This window comes from Rhinolophus sinicus, chromosome 6 (genome assembly GCF_057876585.1).
Source record: "Rhinolophus sinicus isolate RSI-liver-muscle chromosome 6, RSI-T2T, whole genome shotgun sequence".
In the NCBI taxonomy this organism is placed as follows: Eukaryota; Metazoa; Chordata; class Mammalia; order Chiroptera; family Rhinolophidae; genus Rhinolophus; species Rhinolophus sinicus.
The window spans coordinates 66,097,189-66,116,851 of NC_142506.1; the positions used below are offsets into that span (position 1 = coordinate 66,097,189).

At 35.4% G+C, this 19,663-nt stretch overlaps 1 protein-coding gene across 9 annotated transcripts in view; it reads right to left on the minus strand.

Moving 5' to 3' along the window:
* Nucleotides 1-586: 586 nt before the first annotated feature.
* The window catches only part of KCNT2 (potassium sodium-activated channel subfamily T member 2), a 227,657-nt gene continuing 208,580 nt past the window's right edge, over nt 587-19,663 (minus strand). For 6 of the 9 annotated variants that reach the window (XM_074317060.2, XM_074317059.2, XM_074317056.2 and 3 more), the window contains 3 exons: nt 19,008-19,308; nt 7,279-7,363; nt 587-3,147 (listed from right to left, as the gene is read on the minus strand). In XM_074317060.2, the coding sequence (XP_074173161.2) occupies nt 3,039-3,147; nt 7,279-7,363; nt 19,008-19,308 (495 nt within the window). In that variant the 3' untranslated portion in view covers nt 587-3,038. The remainder of the gene's footprint in view (nt 3,148-7,278; nt 7,364-19,007; nt 19,309-19,663) is intronic. The other 3 variants (XM_088799157.1, XM_074317058.2, XM_074317061.2) reach the window with 3 other exon arrangements.

The window sequence follows — 19,663 nt, forward strand, 5'->3', positions numbered from 1 at the left end:
TAGGAGTTTGGTATTGGGCAAGATGCTCAGGGTGCAAGATTGAGTCCTTTGGAAAAAGCGCGCAGCTTTCCGTGGGACGTTTCTGTCTGTACTCATTGGTAGAGTATCTGGGGGTTTTCTCTGCACTTCGCAAGAGGAATAGGGAGAGATGTGTCTACTGCATTTTCCTGGAATCCAACGTCTTCCTTTGCCTTTGCAATTTATTTTTCTTTCCTCTGACCAGTGCTTTTCTGGTCTTTAAATTAGTATATTGGGTCGGACATTGTCCTCTCTTTTGGGGGGGAGAAATTCTCTTCTGGAAACTAAATTAACTTTCCCCACCCTCTTTTCTCCTTCCTTCCTCCCTGCCCTTTGTTCATTTACTCCTTCTATAGCCAGCCTCTCTGCCCCTGCCTTCCACCGTCCTCCTTTCCGGCCACATAGTCAGAACCTTTGCCATTGAGATTACCTGTATGTTTATTTTGATTTTGAAAAATAAAATGACAAGTGAATTTTGTAGTTTCAAAACCTAATTTGTCTAAACAACTAATTTGTCTGTAACAAAAAAAAGCAAAAAAAAAAAAAAAAAAAGAAAAGCACCAAGAGCTTCATCCTCAGAAACAATTTTATTATTTAATTTAAAGCAGTTTAGTTAACTGGTAGCAAAATGGTACATAGACAATAAACAGAGCCAGTTCCCATAGGGTTACAAGGACTATTATTGACTTTGTGTTTTATTTTCATGTGCAAGTCTAACTATTTTTAAAAGGCAACAGTTTCTTAAAAGGCTTTTTATAAGCATTTTTTTATTTTTTAAATAACAGAAAGACTAATGAACTCTCATTCTTATAGCAAGCTGATATGAATTGTGTCATACATTAAATTTGGACTAATGTTCATAATCAAAAATAAGTATTGTAAAATGTATGAAACAAATTGTTTCGTTTTATGGGAAATATAGTCATATCCTAACTTAAGATCCTAGTCTTGACAACTGTCATAATGTAGAAATACTAAACTTGAGATCTTGTGAGGAAATAGATGATTCATAAAATCTCACATTGATTCCTAGAAATGTAACAAAGTGAAGAAATGGCAACTCAGAAAACATCATACTTGACTATTGATGTGCAAATATGAAACAGGTCCATTAAATTCATCAGTGTTCTCCATTACATATATCAGTTAGAGTCTGCCTTTGGTTTGAATAATTTACATGTTAATATGTATTTGTCAAATGTATTTCCCATGGGTTTATAACATACATACCTGTGATACAATATTGCCTTAAGGTATAATTTCAATTTTAAGTAACTTTTTATAAATTCTACTTCCCTGTCTAAGAAAATTAAAGATAAAATCTCCCTGATTTAGGGGAAATTCTTGGTGTTTCCGTTATTCCAAAATAAGAGTAGTGTAAAATTACTAAAACAACAACAAATAGGCATTTCATATTCTATAAGCCCAACTATACAATGGCTAACATCTGTAATTCACATTTTATGTTTTACATTTTTATTTCTACAGAAATTTTTGGGGACTATTAGGCTTTCTTTATCTGTATTTTTTAATCAGATTTTCTTTCAATTTATCTGCTTCTTTTTGAAAAAATAGGATAAAAAGTCTCTTTCTGGTCTTACATGTCCTATTTTCTGTTGAATTAAAACTCAATATCAAATTCAAAAATTGAAAAAAAATACAAAATTAGAAGAAAAGTATATTTCTAAATTTACCAATGTCTCTTCCATGGGAATACCTTAATACATCCCATCTACCTGGCGAACTTTGCTTTAGTGCTTTTCATTCCGTTTATGATGGGGGATAAATATAGTCAAAAGCACTGGTGTCACCAAGGCTCAGTTTATATTTAATTTATAACTGTAGATTTCTACATGATTTACATCAAATTTCAATGGCATAACTACCTAGCTTTATTACACTCTTTCCTCACAATGTTAAAACAGTTCCTATAGATAATTTTTCAAAATTAAATCAATTGTTTCAACATCCCTTGTTTTAGTGTATGACTATTTAAATACTAAAAGCATAAAGGACTTCCTATGTTTCAGTATTTCTTTGGATTACATAAGACATACCATTTTCCTTTTTTGAATTTTAAAGTATCTTTCTAATGAAATACTCTGTATATATGAATGAAAAATTTAAAAACTCAAGAGTGTAATAATGAACTTCATTACTGCATCCTTCAGTTACTGTCTCAATTCTTGGATTAAATTAAGTCAATAAATGTGTTTTAAATATTTTATCTATGTTAAGCATTCTTTTAGGAGAACAATCAATATTTGCTTTTCAGTCCACTTTTCTTGGCATACAGTGTATTTCAGGCATAAAGTTAGCAAAAAGTTCAGGTACTTGATATTTCTTTTTGTTTGTTTTGCTTTCTTCAATGCAATAAAACATGCTATGAGCATCTCAAATTCTAAAATAAAGATGATATCATGTGAAAAGGCAACAAAAACAGGTTAAAATGAATAAAGGTTTATATTCTAAAGTGAACCATGGTTCTTACAAAAGTGTCAGGCAACAAGTTTGTTTGTTCATCTCTGTGGAGAGAAGACTAGACATTTATAATGAGCTCGGCTTTATAAAAGAGCGAGTTTAAAGAATATAATATGACACATTTAATTTTTAGAAGGAGCAACAATCTTCTCTGTCCGTTGTGATGCCCCAAATATATCTGGACTTTTAGTGTCCTGTCATAAAACCTTAGTACTTACTTTTTAAATTGGCTTCATACAGTTTGGATTGCTGTCAAACAATTAAATATCAAATTTTAAATTTTGTGTTTTAACTTAGGTTTTCAAACTCATTCCATTGATGTCTTTCAAATATTAACAGGAGGAATGCCAATAAGCAGTACATTCAATTTCAAAATAATCTATACTTTGAAGAGAATAGATTTTTTAAATATGAGAGATATGAATATATTCCACTCATGTAATGCCAGCAACACTTCTTTTCTTTCATTTCCCCTAAGATTCAGAGTTCTTTCAAGCAAGGTCCTTGTAGGAAAAAAGAAGTCTCTTGTTTTCTCATTATCAAAGCTGAGTTTCCTCCCGAGAGTCTTGACCAGCGGTGGTGATGCTGTTTTTTCGACTGGGTTCACTGTTTGGCAGGTACGCCAGTGGATCTGGTCGGATTAAGTATCTGATGAGAGAAAACAAAGCAAATAACTGTAATCGTCAGTAAACACAAAACTAAGTCACACTGAAACTTGAGATGCTTCTTCAAATGTATTGTTCAGTGTTTAGGTTATCTAAAACATCTCTATTTAGAATGTTAGTAGAAGGACTCACAGTTTAGTTGACTTCTAAAATTCTTCAGGGTTTGAATAATTTCTATAGTTAAAATGATTAGGATGATGAATACTGATGAACAAGCATCGTTATATTTCAGTTATGATCCATTGCACCGCCTTCATTTTATCAAAGGTTTATGATTTGTTTTAGTATTTTAGTATTTTTTTGATTGATAATCCATCACATTGGCTATTTTTCTATCAAGGAGACCTAAATCCTAACCATGATTCTTCTATTGCTTAACTGCTCTGAATCTTATTTTTATCACGGTTAAATACATTTGATGTAAACAATTTTTGTAGTCTTTTTAATCTAAATATGCTATGATTCTATAAAATCAGTGATTTCTTAAATGTTATGGAGACTATTATGGACAGAGAATCGTTTATTTATTTGGAAATTTATAATCTAAAATTCAGTAGAATAAGAATTATACAAAAGTACCAACAATAAGTCTTAATTCATTCTGCTACTACATAGGAAATGTTCATCTGCCAAACTCAAGCATTTCATTACTGCTAAGATTTGAGAGAGGTGTTTTACTTCCGGCTGAGAAATGATGGCATGAATGTGTATTTCCTGAGCACATTTAGAATTCTGAGCTAGGACCTGGGAATGGAGAAAGTCACAAACCTGACCCCTGCCCTGCAGAAGATCAGTAGAGTTTAACTGATGAAGCAGATACAAAGAAGAGAAAGATATTCCTACCATCACAGGAGATAAAAAGATCAATAGAAAGAACTAGGGAATAGTTTCGTCAGGAGGTCTGGTTCAGCTGTATCTCCAGGCTGAAGTAGAGACAGGCAGAAAGGCAATCTAAGGCTTGGACTAAAGGGGGCACAGACAAGGGAGGTTCCTGATAACATTTAGGAAACAAGTTGACTTTAAGACTGGTTAGGCCAGGAAATAGACGTAAATTCAGGAAGAAAAGTAGAGAACAGTTCATGACGGACCTTGACCGTCAGTATAATTTCTGTTCCAAAGGCAGCAGGAAGCCACTGAGGGGTTGAGTTGGGGGAAGGAAAGTAAATATATGTAATGCAGTTTTGCAGAAAGTTTTATTTCAGGTGCGAATGAAATTAGTATTCATAGTTTTGTAATGATTTTAGAAGGTACAAAAAATGAACAAAGAAACGGTAATATAATAAGAGTGAGACTAATATAAGAAACTAATATAAGAGTGAGAACTCTGATGAACGTGGTACTTTTCCTCTTAAAAAAATAAAGGAAAAATATTCATAAAATATGTTCCTTAATGAAAATGAGAAAAGGCCATTTAAAGCATTGCAGTCTATTTTCTTTGATCAAATACAAGTTAATGTGAGTGTCCTTGAATCTATTAACTGGATTTGTTATCTCGGCACACTGCTTTATAATTACTTTAAATATCAATAGCATTGTAGATCGATGAACAAAACTACTAGTGCACAATAAGCTTTTTAATGCCATATCATCTAGTGATTTATTGTTCTTTGAATCAAATTAATGTTGCCCCTTCATTTAAAATGAACTTTTGAGAGCAATTTTTTAGAAAAACATAAAAGGCATGAGTATAATCCATTATCCCTTAGATTCACTGACGTAGCTGCAAAAGTTCCTTCCCCTATTATGATCATTACAAAACCTACGAGCTTAATAAAATAAATGTCTTAAATGTCTTTTTATGTATTACTTGTCATGGTAGACATTTTTTTCATGATATTTATCATTGCTCCAGTTATACTAAAATTTAATTATCTCAATGCCACATATACAGATCTTGGAAAACATTTTTTCATCACTGTCAAGCTGATGGTTTAGTTGAAAGCTAATAAAAAAATAATATCCAGAAGACAGAAAATATTATGCTTATTTTACCTGTGTATATTATAACATACATATTTTATTTGCAAATTTAAGAGTTTGGGGAATTATTTCTGATTATAAACATCTATTTGATAGAAGGACATGTGCATAGACTGAAAGGTTAATAATGTCTTCCTATTCCATCAGAAATAACCATGGGAAATATATTAAGCTCAGGGAACAGAATTTATTATGAAATATAAATAAGGTAAGCATAACTTTTTAAAAACCGTACATAATTAATACAACTATAATTAATTTGCAAGAGACATAAGAAGGTTGGAATTACATGGGCAGGTTGGAGAATGAATAAAAATTGCCTGATTTTATGGATTTAAAGGAAGAAAGAAGTGAGTAAAATGGGCAGAGGTAACATAGAGCAGTTTTGTTTTATTACGGTAATAGACTAAGTGAAGTGTCCAGAATGGGCATTTGAGAGCCAAGTGCATCATAAATAAGACATTTTCTTCCAACTGCAAGTACTCCACAAATTCACCACCACCACTGGGTATAAGTTTTGACAGCTGCCTTAAGAACTGCCTTAGCCGCTAAAATGACCATTCCCCTGAATCTCACAGGTCCTGTGTTCCAACCAGAATCATCAGACAGCAAGTTAAAGCATTATTATATTTGTTAGTTGTGTCTTAGGTGCATGAGATAAACCTTTACACCCTGATTTTGGGTCAGAGTTACTCCTGCTGATAAATTCTCCTAAGAAGTTTCTGAAACACGTTCATCTTTCCGCCCTAAAACTGACCACTGCTCAGTGGTCTGAGAGTCATTCTTTTACTTTTTCTTCTTTATGTATCTCCTGTTTGGAACAATCATTCTCTCTTTTGCTTTATTCATCCAGAAGATGAAAAATAAATATTTTCTATATAGAACTAGCCTCCCTTCAGAGCTGCGGCACTATATCTCTATAGACTTTCTAGACTTTTCCAGTTAGCCCACTGAGCAATGTATCTGAACCCCAACTCATCAGCTCTCTCTCCTCCCCAGCCAACAAATCCTGTCTCCTGCTTGGAAAATGGCCTCCCTATTTGGATTTGTTTCAGTACACCAGCATTTTGTTTGTCTGTTTCTTTGAAATCTTAAAGCCACGCATGCCTCTTTTTCCACCTGCCACAGCAATGAACAAGTCACACTCTTTCCCTTCATAAATTTATCTCCAGACGAGCCTGCTTTTATTATACTAGTCATTGTCTTAGTGTTGTGACCGGTTATCCCCTTTAAACCTGCATAACACCTTTCCAACTGGTTTCCCTATTAAAGAAATAAACACTGTTTCTACCCCAGTCAAAATCTCCCACAAAACTGGCCATCTATATAAGTAGGCTTCTGATTCGTGGCGTATCACTACCTGTAGATCTAAGCCACTGGCCAGGATCCATTTTATGCTCTGCATGACAGAATGTTCTCCGTCCTCCAACTCTCCAACCTTATTACTTACTTTCCTGACGATAGATACAAACACACCCTGCAGACCTAACACCCACCAAGACTTACAGTCTTTGGCATTTGTTTTAAGTCACTAAGACAGTCTGGGGTTCACTACCTGGGGGAAGCAGCTTTCATCCAGGGACCTTGGGAGCAAACTATTGTTAGGGATTTCTCTCCTGGGCTTAAATAAACAGCAGTCAAAATGCCTTTTCTAATGTCTTGCTACTTTCTCACTCATACGTGTAGTTTCTGATGAATCAAATTACTACTGTAGACCTTTTCCTCAGAAGTGTTTTGACCTATTTACTTTAGCTGGTGAGAAATCTGAGGTCGTTAGAACTAGGTAATGTGAGATATTTCAGGTTTACCTTTGAGCTGGTCTCTTATTTTTCCACATATTTTCTCTGACTTCCACACATATATGTTAGCTCACAGAATACAGAATTCATGCTGCCATTTCCGTTCTTTTATTCCTGTACAATCCTACAAGGACTTTTTTTTAAATATATATATTTATAGCATTACACAAAGCAACACATAAAATGCATCAGTTTATCGAACACAGAAATTGGACTTGGACATTCATATTGCAAGAATCAGAAGGGGCTCTCCTGGTGGAGGTAACAATATAAAAACAAGTGAATCAGTGGATTGTACACATAAATGCCTTGTGTGCGGCATGAGATCAACTTACACAACGTCGTTCAGCTCTAGTCTGGTGTCTGGAGATGGGTTAATCAGGATATAGGAAAGGGTGCTCTGTTGATCATTCATTTCATCTAAAACATAAATAAATGCCACATTTGTTACACTACGCAGGGAAATTACAGGAATTAGTATCAAGCATCTTATCTTCAAAGCACAGAGCTATCAACGGGAACTCGCTATCATTTGGGCCACAGCCCGACTGTGTACATAATTCCAACTATTTTCAAATTACCGTCATTGGAAATGTCTGACAGGTACTCATTTTTTGCTCCAATAGGTGATAAAAATAAAGTTTCTATTTCTGCTCTAAACAACCACAGCTACAGTCTACCCTTTAAGCTTTTATCGTGAAAAAGTATTTCTGTTTTAAAAAAGCTAGACAAGATGTTGACTTGATTTATTATGCTTTATCAATTATAAAAAGTAACTGTGGTTATAGGTGGCCATCCCAGACAGGAGTATTCATATGGGAAATTCTGTGGAAAATCAGCTAATGGCATTGTACTTAGAAAACACAACAGAAATGTTTAAAAAGACGTGAAGGCCCTAAAAATGTTTGGCTTGGTTACATATCCGAGGTTTGGATCTATCTGATACAAACCATAGGATCATTTTTGCAGAATGCAAAGAATCCTGTGGAGCAGGATTTAACTGAAAGTTTCAGGGCAAGTGTCCTACGGAGTCATTTGTTTTTCCTCGACAACAATATATTTTTTAAACTAAAAGGCTGTGCCCTTTTAATTTTGTCAATTCACTCTCAAGACATGGTCAGCCTTCAAATTCAGAGAGCTGACCTGGCATTATATAGAGATACTGAAAAAGAAAAGAAAACAGCTTTGGAGCTAAAGTTTTCAGCTGTCAAGGCTTTGATGAGACGTAAATGTAAGGCCACGCGGACACACATTTCACGGAGCATCAATCCTTCCAAGGTGAAATGTTTAGGTTGTGAGGGCACCGATTAAAACCCTGCTCTAGAGACGTAGTACGCTTCTAGACACTTCAGTGGTAGACAATACTTGAAAGAAGTACTAACTTTTGCATTTGATCTAAAATCCAAGTATAGCTTTCATGCTGATAAAGATATATCAGTACTCACATAACTACATGCAAATAAAGTGAAGGCCTTTTTTCAGCCAACGTAGCTGACCCTGATAGTTTCCTACACTGGGAAATACATGCTGTTTTCATAAAATAATGTTTACCACTGGGTTCATTTAAATAGCAACGTGGGACTTGAATACGAAAGACAATATTTGTAGTTATGATATTTCAAGGTGATACACAGATGCTCCCTATTTTTAAAGTCTGTAAATGAAAACCTTTATCTTACAAGGCAGATAACTGTGGTATAACTGAACCCACCATAAGTACGCCAGTAAAACTGATGATTCAAATAAAGGAATAGATTTGGGTTGCATATGTCTCTGGGATAGACACACAGAATGGTAGTCTGCCATAGGATGGGGTGCCAGGCAAAATAGGGCATGTCCAGTGAATTCTGAATTTCAGATAAAACAGTTAACAGTTATTTAGCAGAAATATATCCTAAACATTGCATGCGTCAGACTTGTTCTAAAACTTGTCTGTTGTTTATCTGAAAATCAATTTAACTGGAAATCGTATATTTTTATGTTAAATCTGTCAGTTTTACCTAGAGGTAGGTGGCTAACTCAGCTGTTGAAAATGGAATTGCAATGAGTATATGAAATGAGTTTACTCTCAATAAGGAACAATTCCAAGTAAAGCATATTGTCCTGGCCTGAGATTGCCAGAATCATCTTTCTATAGAAAAAGCAATTTCGATTTATGTCTCCTCTTTGAGAAGTTTTCCCCTGTGTGAATTTCCACAAATGCTGTACAAAGGAACAGAAATTGATAGTGCCTTCTGGAAACTAAAACATAACACTCTGAAATGTAACAGGTCTGTAGAACACCTCTGTCTCATTTGGCTAATCAAATTCTTATATGGACAGTGGCATTATTGAACTTTCTCTGATAAACAGTGAATATGATTGAACAGTGGCATTAAAGGAAAAACAATTTTAACAAATAACTTCTTAGTCATTATTAATACCCAACTTTTCTTCTAGGTAATTAACATGATGCTGTAGTCATTTTTGGTTCTGGGATGAAGTCCAAATCTATTGGTGACTCGGTTTACCAGTCACAAACAAATGTCTAGATAACAGAGAGATTTACAGCAGTAGATAGAGCTATTGTGTCAATAGTGTTTTTCTGTGCAAATAACCTGTTTTATTCATCGTTCTGAAGATTTTGATTTTTTTCATGGATTCCAGGAATTGGAGCAAACGCTTTGCTAATGAGCTCAATTCAATGGTTCCATATGGTTTAGATCAAGATGTGAGTGGCAACACGATGAGACCTGGACATTGTGGGTTTCTTTCCTCACCCACCCCCCACTCACTTCCCCTCAGGCTTCCTTTAAAGGAAGTGGCTGAGTTCAAAGCTATTCTGTCTTTCTCTTTCATGTCTGCCTTGCTGTAGAGTTCATTCTGGTGGGCCATGCTGCCTCATTGGGAAGTCCTACAGTTCACTCTTTCTCTTTGTGGCTTTGTGTTTAATAATTAGGAAGCAAGGCTTTAAAAGCCTGTTGGGGTCACACATCAAAACACCATTCAACGATCAAGTTTCAGCAGCTGTTAAATCTGCTCTTTTCATCACTATCTGTAGTCCTTAGGTTATTTTTCAGGTTTTTCTGCATTCTGGGAAGAAAAAAGGTGGTAGGTTCCCTAGATCTTGAAGACTCAGTCATAATAATTATCACTGGTAGAGACAAAGACACCAATGGATTAAATAAGGGTTTTTACCAAAAATGTAATGACATGTTCAGTGAATAAAATAAAATGTTTATGGAAAATTTGGCTCATGAACCAGAATCAAGACTCATATTTCCTATCAAGCAAAAATATCCACAAAGGAAATCTGTTGAGAGGACATGCGATGTGTTCCTGATAAATATTCTCTGACGTTGGCAAAATAAAAGGCCGTGTATAGTTTAAATGGTTTTATTACAATTATTATTTCATCATTGACATAATTATCATAATGGAACTATTCTTCTTATGAAAATTTGAAATAAATGTACTAGAATATTGAAAACTTGGAGAGAAATTTTAGAGTCAAATTCAATAATTTCTCATATTTACCAAGAAACTTATTTTACTATCTTAATTAATGTATGAAATTATTCAGTGAAAAGCTTCATATAACAAATATTTTGTTTAACATGCTTCATGTAAATAGACCATATTATAAAGGAAAAAGAATTATACTCCCATTGTTCTGACAGAATAATTGATTGAGTCGCAGTCCACACACATGAGTTTCATTTTTTTAGTTTGTTTTGGTTTTAAAATATTTTCTATGAGGTATTTTAAGAGCACTTTTAAAAAAGAATAACATTTGATAAGGAAAGTATGAAATCTTACTTATATTTGTGTAGATTTCATTCAATAATACTTTCAAAAACACATGCCCATTATGTATTGTGTAATCAGAAAAACATGTCCAATAATGAATACAAAGGTATCACTGAGAGGACCAGTTAAGAACAAAGGCTCTGAAACCAGAGTGTCTGCCTCAAAATCCTGGCCTTCCCAATTACGGATGCTGAGACTACAGGCAGATTACTTAATTTATTTTTAAATCTCTCTGGGCTCAGTTTCCTCACCTGTAAAATGGGGTAACAATAGTGCTATCTCATAGGTTATCATTAGAATTAAATTGTAAATAAATAATCAACATAATTTAAAATTAATACATTAATATAAATATGTCATTCTTAGAATGAGCACCTATTCATATCCAGTACTACGTAATGGTTTCCTATTATTATTCTAGCAGGCAAAATCAGTCTGTAACTTGGAAATAACAATCATCATACCTGTATATTGTGATATGAAAGTATTGCAAAGATAAGGAAGAAAAGTGATCAGACAAAGAGAACAGCAAATGGGAGAGGTTGTTGGTTTTAATTTGGGGAAACAGAGCCCAGAGGATAGACTAAAGTGAGCAAGGAGGACGTAACTGGAGACGATGCTGAAAAGACCAGCTAGGACCAGGTCCCATGGTGCATTAAGACCTTGATGAGAAGTTTGAGATTTATTCTAACAGCAATTGGAAGCCACTGAGTGGTTGTAAGGGCGGGAGATTTGGTGGCAAACTGAATATATCGCCTTGGCTGCTCTGTGGAAGATGAACTTTGGGGGCTCAAATTTGGACAGGGAAATGGTAAGTAGGTGAATAGTGCGGAAGCCCAGGTGAGAGATGACAGTGGCTTGGTAACAATGGCAATGGAGAAAATTTGTCAGGAGGGAGGGAAAGATAGCTGAAGAGCTTCAGAGCTTGAGGGGGGGGGGGGGAGAGACAGAGACAGAAAGAGAGAGAGAGAGAGAGAGAGAGAGAGAGAGAGATTGTTTTAAGATGAGAGACACCACAGTATATTTGAGTGCTGATGGAAAAAGCAAGTAAAAACAAAAAGAAACCGGTGCTGTAGCACACTGAGGGCATGGTTTTCCTTCCGTCACTACAAGGAATCCCTTATCAGAGAACATACTCTCAGTGGCTCAGTGCTTCTTTCTCCTACATAGTCTACTAATCCAAATCATCCGTCATCGCATAACCCACTGGTGATTTCATTTTCCCTCCCAGACCTTTTTAGCAATTTTCTTGAGAGGCAGTAAGCTGTGTAAAACAACCTGCAGACCAGGAGTTAGGCGTCTTTAGTACAAGTGTGCCTGTAAGTTAACTGAAAACTTTCTATATGATTTTAAGCATATCATTCAAGTTATCTAAGGATAATCATTAGTGCTGCATTATGAATTCTGAAATCTAGGAGGTTCAATTTGATCTCTTTTCTGTCTTTGATTTCTCTCTTTAGCATGCTCCTGTTTTTCTCCACCATGTTGACCACACTATAACTGTTTTAATAGCCTGTTTTCTGGATCCCTTTCTATTAGTTGATTTTTCAGGTCATATTTTCTTATTTAGGGTCCACCTGAGTGACTTCTAGCCTATAAAAGGCTTAACTCATTTGTTTCCCTTCCCTCAGGAACAAAGGTATACACTCTCTTTTGTCTGGTGTCTGCACACTGTTGATTTTTTTTTTTCTAGTTATATAAATTGAGAACATAAGCATTCATCAGAATCAAAAAATTCTTCTTGTTGTTTTAGAAATGTTAGAAAGCTCATTCTTTGCTCATTCACTGACTATTTATACTCAACCCATAATAAAATGTTGAAAGTAAAAACTTCACTCAACCAATTAACTTCTTTTCTCAGTGACAAAAGATATTTTATTTTATTAAAATTGGCCACATTTTTCTTATACATATGCCAACACATAACATTTGAATTTTCATTCAAAAAATAAAATATATGTATATTTAAGTGCAATTAAGTTAACTATGGTGTTAAATTATGTAAAAATGTCGGTATCATTGAAAAATTAATGTTCTGGGAAGAATATGGTACAGCTCCATGAAGCAAAATTTTGTAGATTTAATTTAGGAACATATGGAAAATTCATTGCCCAAATATTTTCATTTAGTATATATCATTATGAGCTCAACAATCACCCTCTTTGAAAGCTTCATTACTTTATCTATTAAGAAAACCACTGAGTTTGTTTTTTTCTATTAACATTCTATATATAGAATGAGAAAAACATAAAACAAACCCATGTATATCTCCTAACTACCTCCTTGTGAGAATGGATCGGTTCTGGAAATACAGAACAACATAAAGTCATCCATTTTCTGGGACTCTATGCTGGGAATATATTGATTGGCATATCGATACCACTGAGAAAAAATAAATATTTCAAAAAACAATGAAAATTTAGTGTCAATTTCCTTTGAAATAATAAATTGTTGATGAAGTCACTAGAGTGATCTCGGATACTTTTTTCATTCCTCCCAAGTACTAATGTTGCAAAACATTCTAGAAGAAATATTTAACTACAGCGACTTTTCCCTCTTTGGTAATTTGCTGTGAGATAAATTTGTAAATAATTCTGTGCTAGAAGAAGGTAACTGACATTGGTTAGGATTTGGGGGATTTGTGTTGTCATTATTGAAAACTTATATGAGAAAGATCAATGATCTATGTGTCCCAAAATAGAAGTTGATGGTGTTATCATTACTATTACTACTACTACCATCACCATATCTATTACAGTGTGGGTGAGCCTAACAATCGTTTATTAAATTTATTTCTTCCCCATAAGAAAGAGACTACCATAGTTTGCTATGTATATGCACCTTTTTGCCCAAATTTGTGAGGGAAAAGTAAGGATGCACATTATACATGAATAGTACTAAAAAACTGAAATGAAAGGTATTTTTTTTCCCTGAAAGTTTGGGCCAAAAATGTGGGTGTGCATTATACACAGAAAAATGTGGTAACTAACATTTAAGTCACCATGTTTTATACACACACACACACACACACACACACACACACACACACACACATTTTTGGTTAATCTATCCAATAGTTCAGGTAAATTATAAATTTGCTTTACAAATAAACCAAGGCTCTCTGATGGATGTAATGAATTCTAGTATCTAACTAGTAGATAACCTTTTCCTCACTCACAAGGATTTTTTTATTTGCTCCCTTGGCATTTCATCTTTTACTAACAGCATGAAACTTAACGACAATCCACAATTGGCTTGTACCTATAAGCAGCAGTCATCCCAGGAAGACTTACTTGCTAATTTATGCTATTAAAAGCATATGTTATTCTATGGGTTGATCATTAGTAATCTGTCAATAGTTAGAATAATTTTCAGTGAGTATAGGAGCCCTTCTAAAGAGATGGTTGAAAAATTATGCGTTATTTACATAAAGAAAACAATAATTATTCACATTGCAATGTAGTTTATAGATTAAAACATCTATGTACACACAACCAACCAAGTGAAAACCTCATGGCAAACACTTTAAAAATATCTTTTTAAAGTAAATTTGATTGCAATTCTATAACTAGTCTGTAAATTATGGAGGTAAATACTAAAGTACATGCTGTCTGAAATTTACCTAAAAATCATATGAGAAGTGAGGGACGTTGGTGGGGATTGTACATGAAAGAAGATAGGCCAAGTGTTGATAGTTACTGAAGCGTGATAAAGAGTCTGTGCATTGTACCATTCTTTCCACATTTACTCATGTTGGAAATGTTCTGTGTTAAAATTCTAAAGATATAAAAATGAAAAGGAAAATTAAAGAGATTAGGCTCACACAGAAAGAACAGCTTTTCTTTTGAGGCTTGCATTCTGAATTATTTTCAAAACACTCACCCTTCCACTTTTGGCATCATTCTCAGGAGATGATTGTGCCTCTTACTATCAAATGAAATTTTACTCGACTTCCTTTCAAGTTGTACTACAAGGGTACTGCATTTAAAAACATGCATATTTTCCCCATTTCCAAATAGCTAAGCAGAGGGCCCCAACTGTGGGCCCTCTCCTGTATTTCCAACTCTTCTTTCATGGCTCAGTCTTAATAAAAATGCTCATATGTCTCCGATCTTCAAAGCAAATAGCCCCTCTTCTTTCTTCACTTTCCCATCCAGCTATCTCCATCTTTCCCACTTTTCCTCCACAATGAAACTTCTTCAAAAAGACCCACTGTGGCAGAGAGCGGCAGCTGCCTCTCAATAGCTGTTCTTCTCTTCTTTAATGTTCGATCTGAGCCACCAAAAACAACACATACTTCCTTGCCATTGGCACACAGTTGAAAGGATGGGTGCAACTCCTTGGTAATATGTTTTAATTGAAGAGACCGCCCTTTCTTCTCTGGTGTCTCAGTCTTCCTGCTAGATGGAATGTGAACCAAATAATTGGTGTTCCAACATCCATCTTGTATCACAATATGACTTTGGTAATGGAAGCAAGAGGTGGTGAAACGATAAGAAAGATTAAATTTCCAACGCCTCGGGAGCCCCTGATATATTTAAATCCACCACATCCAAATCCTTACCGTCATCATTCCTCATGCCACTCCATGTAGCATGTACACATACCATGTGACTGATTCTCACCAAGATCACCCAATGACCCATCACTCTAGCTCCAGCACTATTTGGCACTAGTAAGCATGGCCTCCTATTCTCTAGTCCAACACTCCCCAGTGCTTTTCTCACATCATAGAACACATAGGAAATGATATTTGTACTCACATTGGGGTCACAGACAAAACTGCTCATGGCTGGAAGTAACCAGCCTGAGAGGTGCCTCTGACCATCTCAGGCCCCACCCGGACTTCTGAAGGCATAGAGATCAATATCACGATAAAACATGTAACCAATTGATAGCATACTATTGTGCTATGGCACATCTTTGGGGTAATTCACTTCTACACACTTCAGTCTCCTGTTCTTTAAAAATCCTTCCTTATCATTCCAGAAATACTAGTATTTTCCAGAGCTTTCCTGGAGTCCTTCACCTGGGGGGTTATTTCTCCTTTTCCTCTGGCTTTAATTAAAAATATATATGCTAATCACTCTCAAGTCGGTATCTTATGTCTTTTTCTGAGCACCAGCCAGCAGAAATGCGGCTTCTTACACGTTGCCGTCAGAAGTCTTCCAGGCGCTCAAATTTATTATCTTCACCCATGTATGCGTCTTCTTCTTCTAAGCTGAGTGAGTATCACCACCGGACGCCAAGTTGTTTAAAGTAGACCCCTCAGAAGTCAGCGTTTGACTCTTCTCTTTCCCTCTCCTTTGTGTCTTATATCCAATAGTCAAAAACAATGTGTGTTGCCTCTCGGAGCAGGCCAGACGTACTTCAAAAAATCGATCACAACTCATAGTTAAATCAGTCATCGTGCCTGGTGTGTAAAGTATTTCTAAACATGTGTCATCAGTGAAGCACTGTACAGTATTCACAGTAATGCAGAAAGGACACATGGTTTAGTGGAAACATTAAAAGATATGGGGTCAAATGTTATAAGTTAAAATACCAATGCAAGCATATGCTTGGCCAGGTGATGCAAGCAGAACGTGTCTTTTCACCTATAAGCACTCTACTTGTTCACACATTCAGTGTGCAGTTACTGGGTTCCTATGTGTCAGGAAATGTGTCATGTGTTTGGGATACAAAGGTCAAAAGATGAGTAAGACATTCCCTTTTCCTCAAAGAAGGAAGACAAACATGCAAAATAATTGTTTTAAAGCCTGCTTCCTTAATGGAGACAATATTGCCCCCAAAGATGCAGAATTTGTTTTTGTTTTTTAACTGTGAGAGAAAAAAAAAAACTACCTTTTTTATGTGTAAAACACAGATAGACTTGTAGTACTAAAATAGACGTACGGTAGAGTGTAGCATCACGTGAATGCCTGTTCCAGCCTAAGCACATTTTCACTCATTATCCCACTGGTCCTACACAACAAACCTATGAGATAGGTATTTTTATTTCCATTTCACAAATGATAAAATGGCTTGGAAATGTTCAGTAATTCGATGACTGTTGACTGACACTATAGTATAAGTTCCGTAAATGCAGAGGTCCTGTCTGAATAGGTCATTGTTCTAGTCCCAATGCCTGGAACAGTGCTTGAGAGGGCAGCCGGCTACCATTTGTTGAACACTGGGTGAACTTTTGTGAGTTAGAAATGCATGGAAAAGTTCAGCGCCCCAGGATGTGTTAGATTCCAAATCCTGTTTTCATAATCTTTCTGTTATCAGGGTTGTCAGTACACGAATTTAAAATGGATTGATGGGTCTCTGGACAGATAGATGGATAGAATGAACAGAAAGAGGGAGGAAGAAAGAAAGGAGAGAGAGAGAAAAAACAAAAAGATGGACAGATCTTTTATTTCTTTCTGTGAGAGTTAGTGTGAGAATTAAATGAACAAATCTATTTAAAAAAAGAAACTCTTGAAAATACCTACATGCAAGGTACCAGATAGAAGTGTCACAGGCAAAAACAAAACATGTTCTCTGCCATGCAGTAAATTCAGGGGGTTTTGTGTCTCTGAGGCAAACTGTTACCTGCCCCATTGCTTACAGGACCAGCCTGGGTTGCTATGGCGAGCAGAGACACCGCTGCCACCTAGATGAATACTCACTCACTAGAGCTTTGCCAAAGAAGATTAAGTAGCTGGTTAATAATGACTAAAAGCGCACGAAAATAACAGGACTGTAGCCTTAATGCCATCAAATTGGCAAGGAGCTACTACTATATTTTTTTTAAATGAAAATCATGTCCTTTTTTAAATTTATTTTGTTTTTAACATAAGACTTTGTGTGATCATGTTAAAATTATGGCTGAGTCTGTACTACATTTAGGTAAGGAAAAATAATTACGGATTTCAATGACATATGGAATCTGTACGCCAGTACATTTCATCTATGTGTCCTTAAGCAAGGTCTCTAACCTCTGAGCTTCAAATGGGAAACCTGTCTAATCAGGGTTATAAGAAGTAATGAGAAAACGTACAAAAGCCAGTTGTTCCTGGCATAGAGTAGGTACTTAGTGAATATGTTTCCTTTTCTTCTTCAAAGAAACACAGGTAACTCCCTTTGAACTCCATCTAATTCAGTGATTAAAAATGTCCCCTGTGTACAATGTTGAGACTCATAATGAAGGTAAGAGGAGGGCAAATGTGGAATGCTTTCTATTTCATCCTTAAACTGCATGATACTTACAAGTCTCTTAGCTTCTGGTTTACCCAAGTTTTATATATGTATATAAAAGAAACTCTCGAAAATACCTAAATGCATATATATACATAAATGCATAAATGCATATATATACATATATATATATATATATATATATAATTTTAAAATAAACTTAGTCAACTTAGAGGAAAAGCAAATAATACATAAGTGTTTTATATTTATACATAATTATAAATGTATGTATATGTATATAGACACACACTCATATATATATATATATATATATATATATATATATGAAACACTTATGTATCATTTGCTTTTCCTCTAAGTTGACTAAGTTTATTTTTTAAATAAAATTCATACAGTGATGAGTGGTGTATTTTAAAATTACCTTTGCATTATTTATTTAAGCTGTGCCACATTGCGATCACAGACCCAACATGGGAGCCTAACAATTGCATCAGAACAAGCACTATCTGAGCTTTACATTAAAGCTTTTGAAGACTTTTTGTTTCTGGACCACAAGAAACTAAACAAATTTTGTAGGAACACCTTGGGTCATCTGTAGCTGGCACATTTAGTTACTTACCAAGGTCTGAAATGCATTTTATTTCAGCCCTAGAATAAGATGTGGGGATTGTGTGTGTGTGTCTGTGTGTGTGTGTGTGTGTGTGTGTGTGTGTGTAAGAGTGACATTGGAGCCAAACAGAACCAGACATAAATTCTAGCCATGCTATTAGCAAGCAAATTAGCAAGTTACTTAACGTAGTTTCCAGTTTCACAAAAACTGGAAGAGTTTTTGTGAAAATTCAAAAGAAGCTAATTCACGTCCTGTGTTCATCCCAGTGCCTAGAGAACTAAGCAAATACTTACAATTTTTAGCACTTTTATTTTTATGATCGTTATTATACTTTCCTGCAGGAGATTAAGTATGTGTCCCTCGGCCCTTCAAATTAACCTGTGAAACAAAAATGTGATCCTCAGCTGACTAAGCGCCAACGCTACAATGACTAACGGCCAGAAATCACAAGTCCATTAGCATACAATATTTTAGAGAGCATACCATATCCCACTGTAGAAAGACCCAAGTGTTTCATTCTATTTTTCACAAGTTCAGCAAGCTCTTGTCTCTCTGACCTCCTGTAGAGGTTCAGTCGCTGCTGGGTTATTTTCTCAGCTGTTTTACCAGAGTGTTTGGGACCTTTTCTGCTCAGTCTTCGGGCCCACTGCAAGCTCTTCCTTCTCAGCAAGGGATGGTCCGACTGGTCGCTGGATGTGGAGTTGCGATGGTTGCCTCGGTGGTGGCCGTGTTCTTTGCAGTCTTTGGTGTCTTCCCACTCTTCCACACTGATAGATATTTGAGACTTTAAAGGAAATAGAGATCAACAGTTAGATATTTTAGGAATTATTGTAGCTGGGGCCTATATCAATATTTTGCTACGATCCTGGTATAAGTATGCATGTCATGAGAGTTTTCACAGAAAGAGCAAAATCATAATCATTGATACTGATTTTCCGTTACTGTAATTAGAAAATATGTTCTCTGGAAGGTATTATATGAACCAGATAAAACAGCTTTGCATCCTCCAATATAAGTTTTAATGAAAGGATTTACTGTTTCATGTTTCATAGTTATCTTATCAAATGACTATTAACATAGAGTAGTTTGAAACCACAAAAACAACGGGGTATTTTATAACTTTGTTCAAACGAAGTCCA